Source organism: Mobula hypostoma, chromosome 1 (assembly GCF_963921235.1).
Source record: "Mobula hypostoma chromosome 1, sMobHyp1.1, whole genome shotgun sequence".
In the NCBI taxonomy this organism is placed as follows: domain Eukaryota; kingdom Metazoa; phylum Chordata; class Chondrichthyes; order Myliobatiformes; family Myliobatidae; genus Mobula; species Mobula hypostoma.
The window spans coordinates 28458279-28470471 of NC_086097.1; the positions used below are offsets into that span (position 1 = coordinate 28458279).

Consider the following 12193-nt stretch of genomic DNA (forward strand, 5'->3'; position numbering starts at 1 on the left):
GATTAGTTTTGTTTGTCACAGGTACACCAAAACATTGAAACATACCATAAAATGTGTCATTAGTGCCAACGACCAACACTCTGAGGATGTGCTGGGCGCAGCCTTCAAGTGTCACTGTGCTTTCAGCACAACATAGTATGTCCACAACTCACTGACCCTGACCTGTACGCCTTTGGAACGTGGAAGGAAAGCAGAACACCAGGAGGAAACCTACGCAGTCACGGGGAGAACGTACAAACTCCTTACAGACAATGGTGGGAATTGAACTCCGATCGATATTCATCGTCGCTGTAAAGTGTTGCGCTATCCACTCTGCTGCTGTTATGCTACCGTGCCGCCATTACATAGATCTATCATCACCATCCCCCCTCCACCACCTGGCCCCATCTGCCCATTAGCCTCCTTCACCTGGTTCCACCCATTACCCTGCTCCCTCACAAACCTCTCCTCCCTACCCTCTCAGTCCTGATGTAGGGTTTCCACCTGAAACATCAACCATCCCTTTTCCCTATTGTCTCATCAGTTAAGTTCCTCCAGTACTATTTTTTGTATGACTTTAGGGCTGTCTTACAGAATGTAAAATACCCAGGCTGATTGAGCGATCTGGTGCTTTGTTGTCTCCAAGGGTGTTTCAAGGGAAGAGTGTGTCCTCAAGGCCAAGAAGCCTGCGGGTGGGGCGCGAGTCCATGATGGACTCCATTTCTCACTGATCTCGCTGACTAAAGCGCCAGGGATGATTGAAATCATTCAGACGAGAGCAGAAGGTGAGTGGGTGCTCTACCAGCCTCTTGCTCACTACTCCCTGGGGAAGGCGTCTGCATGTGATGGTCTCTCTCCCTCTCGCTCACTGCTCCCAAAAGAAGGTCCCTGTTTTCGAATGGTCTCTCTCTCCCTCAATGCTGCCGGAGACCTGGTTCCAAGGCCAGGTTTAATTGACACAGTTTGTGGGTTGGACTCTGGAGCTCATGTTGTGATGTGTTTCTGCTCGCTCCTTTTTTGTTGCTCTTTTGGGTGATCTTGAATTGGGACGGCCTGCAAATAACGAACACTGAGCTGAATTGAATATGCCTGGACACTTTTGACTTTGTGTTTTATATCCTGTGTTTCTCGCTCATTTTTTTTTATTGCTATTTGTGTGATTTGTCTTTTTTACATGTGGGAGGGGGAAGGTTGATGTGTATTTTTTGAATGGCTTTCTTTGTTTTGTGGCTGCCTGTGGAGAAGACAAATCTCAGAGTTGTATACTGCACACATACTTTAATATTTAAATATATTTTGAATCTTTGAGTTTATAAAAGATAATGATTAGCTTTATTTGTCATAGTTATAGAACACTGTGGCATAGAAAGTCCCTTTGGCCCATCTAGTCTGTGCTGCTCTATTATCCTGCCTTGTCCCATCAGCTTGCACCGACCATTGCCCTCCACGCTCCTCCCATCCACGTACCTATCCAAACTTGCCTTACGTGTTGAAATCAAACCCGCATCCACCAATTCTGCTGGCTGCTCGTCCTATATTCCCACCATCCTGAGTGAGGAAGTTCTCCCTCATGTTACCCTTAATCATTTCGCTTTTCACACTTAACCCATGATCTCTAATTCTACCCTCACACAACCTCAGTGGAAAAGCCCACCTGCATTTACCCTATCTGTACCCCTCATAGTTTTGTATATCTCTATCAAATCTCGCTTCATTCTCCCACACTCCAGGGAATAAAGTCCTAACTTATTTAACCTTTCCTGAGAACTCAGGTCCTCTAGTCCAGGTAACACCCTTGTAAATTTTTGCTGCACTTGCAATCTTATTGACATCTTTCCTGTAGGTAGGTGATCGGAACTGCACACAATACCCCAAATTAGCCTCACCAATGTCTTGTACAACTCCAGCATACCATCCCAACTCCTGTGCTTAATACCTTGATCTACGAAGGTCACATGTATATATACATCAAAGCATACAGTGAAATGCGTCATTCGTATCAAACCAAATCAGCGAGAATTGTGCTGCGGGCAGCCCGCATATGTCAGCATGCTTGCAGCACCAACACAGAATGGCCTACAACTTACTAACCTACACATCTTTTAGCGTGTGGGAGGGAACCTACATGGCTGAGAGTGCAGTTAGTACAATCTTTACAATGGCAGCTGTAAGATCGAGGTTCAAGTCCTACTGCTGTTTATAAGGAGTTTGCACGTTCTCCCTATCATCACATGGGTTTCTCCCAGGCACTCCAGTTCCCTCCCACATTCCAAAGGCATATGGGTTAGGGTTATGGTCATGCTGTGTTGGGATCGGAAGCACGACAACACTTGTGGGCTGCCCCCAGCAGAGATTTAGGTGGTGTTGGCTGTTGATGCAAGAGATACATTTCACTGCATGCTTCGATGTACATGTGGCAAATAAAACTAATCTTTATCTTTAACGTACAAACTCCCTGCAAGCAACGTTAGGCTAACCACCATGCTAATGTGCCCACTTACTGCTGAGGTGTCAAGTTGCTTATAAGCAAAATACTCATGGTTGGACAGAAAAGATATTTAAACCACTGTTCTGAGGATCAACTCTGAAAAATAAGGAGATAGATTTTCCAATTAATAATGAAGACAAGAACAGAGTAAACCTGAAGCAATGTGACTTCACCGATGACCTTTCGAGGAACCATGCAATGAATAACTTAATCCCAGGGGGTGCAGATCTCGGACAATCTCACCTGTCCAGGAACACCACTGGGATTGTGAAACGGGCCCAACAGAGATTGCACTTTCTGAGGAAGCTTAAACAAGCATCACTCCCCACTAACATCTTAGCTACATTCTACAGAGGTGTGGTTGAGAGTGTGCTGACCTTTTGCATCACAGCCTGGCACTCCAGCTGCAGTGCTGTCGACAAAAAAGCCTTGCAGAGGGTGGTTAGGGGAGCAGAGAAGGTTATTGGGGTCTCCCTACCTTCTGTCCAAGACCTCTTTCAGAGTCGATGCCTCCAGAAGACACGGTACATCGTTAAAGACCCCTCACATCCTCTCCATGAACTGTTTGTTCTTCTGCCATCAGGAAAACGTTACAGGAGCTTCAAAACTAAAACCACAAGGCTACTAAACAGCTTCCTCCCACAGGCAGTCAGACTGCTAAATAGCTGCTCTAACTGATTCTGCTTTTAGACACTTTCAACTCATACTGGACACTTATAACTCGATTTTAACTGACATGTGGCTGTTGTGTTTTACTATCTATTTATTGTTATACTTAGAGTTGTGTTTGTTATCTTATTGCTCCTGGGAAACGCTGTCTCATTCTGCCCTGCAGAGCTGATGTACGGTTAGAATGACAATAAAGTTTTCTGAATCTTGAATCTTGAATGATTTCAAATTTTATTGCAAAGAATTAAATGTTAGCTGAAAAAGTAACATCTTCAAATTAAACTCCAATTTGATCTTGGAGTCCAGTCATTATTAACAAAATTAATTACATCATAGCCCATCTTCCTGACCTTATCTACAAAAGGAAATGTACAACAAAAAGGCAATTTCTTTTTCCTCAAAGGGCATCAAACGCATGAGATACAAGGAGACTCATTCAATTTCTGCAACCCTCCTCCACCCCACCCAATCAGCAGTGATACCTCTGAAACTGAACTATGTTGGAAATTATCAATAGTAGAATTTATTTTCTCTGTTGCTCTTCCAGCATGCCCATGGGGACCCCAAATTTGGATCTCATGTAAAGTGACAAAAAAATAATTGTGGAAATTACACAATTAAATCAGAACAGTGTCAGATTCAACCGAGGCCTGGAATAGTACAGCCAGACCGCTGATCTTAGAACCAATGGATTAACCTGCTTGCTTCCATTTGTCTGCATACAGGGCTTGTGCATCATAACATCTTGCCCGGTTTCAGAATATACAATACAGTTGAAATTCCACATTGGTGCAACTTCTCTCTCCCATTTACAGTTATTTACAGTGCGCACAAGCCCAGGTACACAGGAGGCAACAAAGATTAACATCGGGACATGTGAAGTCTTCCCACAATGAGAGAGTTAGCACTTGTCCCTTCCATTCTGTGAAATATGTCAGCGTGTTTGCTAGAGTTTCCACACCCACTGATCACCCCTGCTCCATCCCATGTCTTTATTGCCTCACCAGCTACACTCCTGACGCTGACCATGACCCCTTCCGCGACACGGCACTTAACCCTTGCAGACACGGATGGAGTGCAATCCTACCTTTGCAGGAATATTTGGCAAGGAGGAAGGGAAATCGACAACATTTCCAGTGGAGGAGATAGTTTCAGGGTATTAAAAAGCCACACTGTGATGTGGAAAGGACTGGCCAAAAGCGTGGAGGGAACTCTCAGAGAGTAACAGATTCATGAACGTTTTGCAGGGACACAGAGGGAGCAAAGTAAAATTTAACGAAAATATTAAGGTTTTTTTTAAAGAAGAGCTGGACAATTGTGGAGTGCGAGTCCATTATCCAATGCTGATGGCCGAAGCCAAACTTTTTGAATGCTGGATGCATGAGTGAGTTATAAAATGTGATATCCCTCACTGTTTAACCTGGTTATTAGGTCTGTGAAGATAAATCAAAGAGGTGCAGCAAGGGAGCCATTCCCGATAGTCCAGTGCAATTATTTCAAGACATACTCCTCAAACAACTGTCTCTCCTGAGTTCCAAGAAAAAATTGAGTTGGATCTTTAAGAAATAAAACAAAAACCCAAATCGTTTTGAGCTTAAACCCAGAGGCAGCTTATTTTCTTGCTGAGGATAGTGTTTTAAATACATTTTTTCACTGTTTCGTACTCCAAAAAGGGGGAGGAGCTTCCTGCTGCTTTGAGCTTGGTTGAGTGATGCCAGCAGCAAAGTCTCCTCTATACACACCCGTACTCGTACCACACCGTCTGTTGCTCACTGCTGGGGTCAGGGGAGACTGGTGTGCTCCTTGGTTCCTCTGCTCCGCGGGGAGGGTTGCTGCCAGTGGGGGACCCGCTTTGGGTCTCGTTCGACAGATCCTCGGTGCGGAGGGGGCCAGCTCTGGCTGGGGGTGCTGGATTTAGCTCACCGGGGTTGTGGCGCTGCCGCGGGCTGGGCAAGCCGCCAGGGGCCTGCGGGAGGCTGAGAAACAAGTCATCCTTGGGCGGGGCCAAGGAGAGCCGCCGGGGATCGAGGGTTCGGCAGCGGGCGTCAAGGGCCGGTGTGGAGCCTGCAGAGCTGGAGGGCGCCGGTCTCCGCTCTGGCTGGGAACCGCTGCTCCTGCAGTCTCCCGTCGACTTCCAGGTGCCTGCCGTCGCCGCCCCCCACGCCAGCTCCTGACCACGGAGGTCGGCCGAGGCCAAGCTGACTGCCCGGTTGAGTGACACCACCCGGGAACCTGCAGTCGCCGGGCGCTGAGGCTGTACCGGTTTCTCCAACAGTGGCGGTGCACCCGGAGCCCCTCCCTGCCGGGCAGAAGGGGAGGCGGCCGTAGCGTCGTGGCCAGCCGGCCGAGGGCTGGGTCTGCTGAACTGTCCTGTCTTGGGGAGCCTCCCGTCGGGTGATTCGAATGGGGTCTTCACTGCGAGGCTGGCGGGCACCCTCGTTGCCTCCTTCCTATTCAGCTGCTCACTCATGATTGATGGCTCCCTCTTCTTGTTGAAGTAATCACTCAGCAGGTCATCTCGGAAGCTCGCCTGCATTTGTAACAAAGGACGAGTTAAAATATGTCGCCATGGTGCATAAAATTGGTTTATTGTTGTCAAATGAAAAACGCTGGAAAGGCTCAGCAACTCAGGCAGCATCTATAGAAGCCAGAGGAGTACAGCACAGGAACGGACCAGGCAGTCCAGAGTGTTGTACCACACCAGCTTAAAAGCAAAGCAAAAACACCCAAACAGTGGCTGCTTATTCCTCCCCACAGATATAAGGAGGTAGAGGGATATGGATATGGTGCAGGTAGAGGGGGATTACCGTTTCCTTATATCTATGGGGAGGAATAAACAGCCAACGTTAGGGTCCTTGGGTCTTGGACAGTAATATCACCAATTTCTTCCCCTTGGCTCGAAACATCGACTTTTCAATCATGGTCCACTCTCCTACCCAAACAGATTCCTTCTTCTCCAGCCCTTTACCTTTCCCACCCACCTGGCTTCACTTATCACCTTCTAGCTATTCTCCTTCCTCTCTCCCACCCCCCAGCTTTTTATTCTGGCGTCTTCTCCCTTCCTTTTCAGTCCCGAAGAAGGGTCTCGGCCCGAAACGGCAACTGTTGATTTATTTCCATAGATGCTGCCTGACCTGCTGAGTACCTCCAGCACTTTGTGTGTGTTACTCTCGACTTCCAGCACCTGCAGAAGCTCTGTGTTTATTATTGTCACCTGAACTAAGGTAGAGTGAAAACTTGTCTTGCAGACTGTTCATACAGATCAGATCATCACACAGGGCACTGAGACAGAGCTGGGGAAAAGCATAAGAAAAGGCGGAATGAAGTGTTCGTGGTGTTTGAAAGTTTGTGAATACTGCAGCATTTTCTCTATTTCTGCATAAACACGACCTAAAATCTGATCAGATCTTCATGTAAGTCCTAAAACTAGATAAAGAGAACCTAATTAAATAAATAGCACAAAAACCATTACACTTGTTCCTTTATTTATTGAGAAAATGATCCAATATTACAAGTATTTGCTGGAAAAAGTATGTGAGCCTCTAGGATTATCAATTCATTTAAAGGGGAAATTAACAAGTATAATTTTGAAATGGTGTAGTTTCTTCCTCCACAGCTGCTGTCCACCCTATGCCCAGCTCCAGGCACAGGCAGCGCCAGGCGAATGCAATAACTGTAGACACATATTCAATAAAGAAGGTTTTGTTGGAATCAAGGGAAAGTTGTCTTTCATAGACCTACACCAAGAATAGCATTCATTTATGTTGTTGTTACTTGGGATAACTACCACCCAACAAACCACAGGATCTGGACGCAAAACTTCATCTGAGCGAATAACGCAACCAGAAGTTTTGCATTCTTACTGGAATAATGCGGGGGAAGTGAAAGAGTGGGGCAGGGTCAGCGGATCACGGCAGCAGCCGGCCAAAACCACAAGGGTGGTCCTAACTGTCGGAGGGGCAGTGCCGGTGATGCGTCGCACTGTCAGAGGGGCAGCGCCAAAGGGCGTTGCACTGTCTGGGAGAGGGGGTGGAGGGTGAAGGGTAAAAGGTTGGGGGAGAGAGGGGGTGGGGGAGAGAGGGTGGGGAGAGAGGAGGGGAGAGAGGGTGGGAAGAGAGGGTGGGGAGAGAGGGGGAGAGAGGGGGAGAGAGGAGGGGAGAGAGGAGGGGAGAGGAGGGGGAGAGAGAGGGTGAGGAGAGAGGAGGGGAGAGAGGAGGGGGAGAGAGAGGGGGGGAGAGAGGGTGAGGAGAGGAGGGGGAGAGAGGAGGATGAAGGTGGGGGCAACACACACAGTTGCTGGAGATTTTTGAAATGTTGATTTACAATAACCATTAGGTGTAAGTCTGAATGAGAAATACCCTTCGGCTGTTACACACCTGAAACTTCAATGCAGTGCACCCAGCTGTTACCATTGAAACCGTTCCTAATTCTGGTATTGTGCTTCAAAACTATAAAGCTATAAGAGTGAAATTCTGTGACGTTGCTGAAGCACACACACTCGGTGAAAAAGAGGAGAAGTTGAAGTTCTGTGGATTGAACCCTGGGGACGGGGGTGGGGGAGGGGGTGTAGTTTGAAACTTAATGTTAGATCAAAATAGAAGCTGTTCATTCCATGGTCTGAAGGCGATTTAGCTTCAAATGTAAAGATATGTAAAGATACAGCTATCAGTGAAAAGGGGCGTGTGTGGTCAGTGACTGGAAGTCGGTTGACCTCTGAATGATCATGTGAGTACACAGGGTTCAGCGGGCTGGAGAAAGTATGAGTTCTCCAGTGTCAGCTGCTGTGTGGAGTTTATTGTAACCTCTTCACCGCAAGTGAAAATACTTAGAACAGAATGAGGAACAGGTTTACTTGACACTTCGTAAAATCCCCAGCTAGTCAGGAGCTCTGCATAACTGGAAATTTCTGACTCAGCATTAGATTTATCACTCTTCTATGATGTGAATTTCTTTGCAGCAGTAGTACAGTGAAAAGACCTAAGATTACTGATCAACGCACACAAGATATTGGAGGAACTCAGCAGGTCAGACCGCATCTATTGAAAAGAGTACAGTCGATGTTTTGGGCCAAGGCTCTTCATCAGGACTGGAGGACAAGAAAGATGAGGAGTCAGAGCTAGAAAGTGGGGTGAGGGGAGAAAGATACAAGGTGATAAGGTGATAGGTAAAACCATGGTTGGGGGGGGAAGAGAGGTGAACTGACAAGCTGGAAAGCTGATTGGTGACAGGGCTGAAGGGGGAGTCTGATAGGAGAGGACAGAAAGCCATGGTAGAAAGAAAAGGGGGACGAGCACCACAGGGAGGTGATGGGCAGGTAAGGAGATAAGGTGAGAGGTGGGAATGGGGAATGGTGAAGTGGGGGGGGGGGGGAGGTTTACCAGAAGTTTGAGAAATCAATGTTCATGCCATCAGGTTGGAGGCTACCCAGATGGAATAAAGGTGTTACTCCTCCAACCATAGTGTGGCCTCATCGTGACAGCAGAGGAGCCTATGGACTGACATGTCTATGGCCTCCACCAGCACCTGTTTCCAGCGCATAGTCCTTCGTAATGTCCGCCATCTCCAACGGGATCCCACCACCAAGCACAGCTTTCTCTCCTCCCCCCCCACCCCACTTCCTGCTTTCCACAGGGATCGCTCCCTACACGACTCCTTTGACCATTCGGGACGATCTCCCTCCTGGCACATCCTTGCAAGTGGAACGAGTGCCACACCTGCCCCTACACCTCCTCCCTCACTACCATCCAGGGCCCCAAACAGTCCTTCCAGGTGAGGCGACACTTCACCTGCAAGTCTGTTGTGTCCGGTGCTCTCGGTGCGGCCTGGGGTATATCGGTGAGACCCGACGTAGATTGGGAGACCGCTTCACCGAGAAAAGATTGAGGGAAGGTTATGTCACTGCAGAGGCAGTGCTGATGGAGAGCCACTCAGTTGAAAGAACTGTACGGTGGGTGTGAAACAGAGGTGTTGCATAGTACGCTGCAGCACAGTACAGGCCCTTTGACTCACAACGCTGTGCGGACTTTTTAACCTGCTCCAAGATCAACCTAACCCTTCGTCCTGCACAGCCCGCCACTTTTCTATCATCCATGAGCCCATCTCTTAAATGTTCCGTCTCTGTCTCTACCACCTGGCTTGGCGTTTGACACACCCACCTCTCTCTGTGTAAAAAAAAACTACCTCTGACATCACCCACTATACTTTCCTCGAATCACCTTAAAACTATACCCTCCCCCCCGCCATCTTAGCCATTTCTGCCCTAGGAAAGAGGCACGGCCTGTCCACTTTATGTCCCTGTGTCCGTTTCTAACGTATCTGCCTCTCCCACTACCCTTAGGGCTTTAGAGAGGTTAGAGATTAACATTATTTGTCACAGGCACATCGTAACATACAGTGAAATGTATCATTTGCATCGATGACCAACACAGTCCGAGGATGTGCTGTGTGTAGCCCACAAGTGTCACCATGCTTCTGGTGCCAACAAAGGATGCCCACAACCTACTAACACTAACCTCCTACGTCTTTGGAATGTGGGAGGAAACTAGAGCACCAAGAGGAAACCAACACAATCACAGAAAGAATATATATACTCCTTAAAAAATGGTGGCAAGAATTAAACCTGGCTGCTGGTGTTGTAACGTGCCATGTGACTCTGCTGCCCTTACCGCTCTCCGTGTTAAAAAAAAAACCACCTCTGACATCCCTCCTATACTCTCCTCAAATCACCTTTAAATTATGTCCCCCCACATTCACTTCCACCTTGAGAAAAAGTTTCTGGCTGTCCACTCGATCTATGCCTCTTATCTTCAAGTCACATCCTCCTTCGCTCCAAAGAGAAAAGCCCTTGCTCACTCAACCTCTCCTCATAATCATGCTCCTTTAGTCCAGGCATCGTCCTGCTGAATCTTCACTGCACCCTTTCCAAATGTTTCCTATGAGGCAATCGGAACTGAACAGAATATTCCAAGTGTGGTCTTGCCCGAGTCCTTTTCAGTTGCAACATTACTTCACAGCTCAGTTTCTCCGACTAACGAAAGACAACACACCATACGCTTCTTAACAATCTATCACCTTATGCAGCAACTTTGAGGGACCTATAGACACAGCCCTAAATATCCCTTTGTTAAACCACAAGACATAGGGCAAGAATTAGGCAATTTAGCCCACTGAATCTGCCCCCACCATTCCATTATGGCTGATTTATTATTATCCCTCTCAACCCCATTCTCTACTTTCTTCCCATAACCTTTGGCACCCTTACTAATCAACAACTTATCATCCACCGCTTTAGATATAATGACTTGGCCTCCACTAACCGTCTGCAGCAACGAATTCCACAGATTCACCACCCTCTGGCTAAGAAAATTCATCCTCATCTCTGTTCTAAAGGGACATCCCTTTTTCCCTCCGTGCTGCTAAGAATCCTGCCATTAACTCTGTATTCTGCCTTCAAATTCAACTTTCCAGACTGAAACACTTCACACTTTCCCAGATCGAACTCTACCTGGCCCTTCTCAGCCCAGCTCTGCATCCTGTCCATGTCCTGTTGTAACCTATGGCAACATTCTACACAATCCTCAACACCACCAACCCTTGTGGGGTGGGGGGGAGAGAGTAACGGGGGGGGGGAAAGAGTCCAATGGGGGGGGAAGAGTCCGCGACGGGGGGGATGAGGAAGAGTCCGCGTCGGGGGGGGGGGGAATGAGGAAGAGAGTGCGACGGGGGCGGGGGGGACCAGAGAGACCGATTGGGGGGGGGGGAGGGTCTGACCAGGGAGACAGAGAGCAACATGGTGTCATGACAACAGCCTTTCCCTGAGTGTCTACAAAACAGAAAAGCTGTGTATTGATTTCAGGTGGCGGGGGGCTGCGCACCTGCTCCTATGTGCAACACTCTTGTTGAGTTGGAGAGGATTGAGAGCTGCAAGTTCCTATGTGTGAACACCACCAATATCCTAATCCTGGCCTAACCACATAGATGCCTCTGCCAAGGAAGCTCACCAACACCATTCCTCAGGAAGTTAAAGAAATTTGGAATGTCCACTTTGACACCTGCAACTCTTTTTTTTTATTGATGCACCATATAGAGTGTCCAGTCTGGATGCATAACTGCTTGGCATGGGAGCTGCTTTGTCTGTGATCACAAGAAACCGTAGACAGTTGTGGACAAAGCTCAGCACGTCACTGAAACCAGCCTCCCCTCCTCTATAATGTATCTCATTATAGACATCCGTTAGTCTCGTGAGACCATGGATTTGCGCCTTGGAAGTTTCCAGGCCGCAGGCTTGGGCAAGGTTGTATGGAAGACTGGCAAGTCTCCCCTCCCACCGATGTTGTCCAAGGGAAGGGCACTAGGGCCGATACAGCTTGGCACCAGTGTCGTCACAGAGCAATGTGTGGTTAAGTGCCTTGCTCAAGGACACAACATGCTACCTCAGCTAAGGCTCGAACTAATGACCCTCAGATCACTAGACCGACGCCTTAACCACTTGGCCACGTGTCAACACTTATTAGGTGACAATAATAAACAATTCAAGTTCCAATTTTCACTTTCTGTGTATAAAAAACCTTGCTCCACACATCTTGTTTGAACTCAGCTGCTCACCTCAAAGGCATGCTGTCTGGTATTAGACAATTCAAATCAGGGTAAAAGATATCAGCTAACTACCCTCTCCTAATCATATTAATCTTTATTAGATCTCCCTGCGGCTTCAGCTGCTCTAGTGGAGGTTTGCAAGACATCAACGAAAAATGATAATGAAATAAGTTGCTATCAAGTTGTGGGAAGTTTTACAGCTGAGTGCTGTGGTGCTCAGAGGTCACAGAAGTTCAGAGACGAGGGTTAAAGCTACGCAAGTCTATTTTTCCCTGAATTTTTGGAATTGAGCCTGAGCCCTTAGATTACAGATTGAGATTTAGATTTTTATTTTGTTACGTTGAAACATACAGTGAAATGTATCATTTGCGTCAACAACCAACAGTCTGAGGATGTGCTGGGGTCAACCCCAAGTGTTGCCAAATTTCTGGCCCCGACATAGCATGACTATTTATTCACCCC

At 47.5% G+C, this 12193-nt stretch overlaps 1 protein-coding gene across 1 annotated transcript in view; it reads right to left on the reverse strand.

Annotated features, from left to right (window-relative positions):
- Positions 1-3369: 3369 nt before the first annotated feature.
- Positions 3370-12193, reverse strand: part of LOC134345040 (protein Daple-like) — a 255263-nt gene continuing 246439 nt past the window's right edge. The window contains exon 29 of the mRNA XM_063045180.1: positions 3370-5666. Within this exon, the coding sequence (XP_062901250.1) occupies positions 4869-5666 (798 nt within the window). The 3' untranslated portion in view covers positions 3370-4868. The remainder of the gene's footprint in view (positions 5667-12193) is intronic.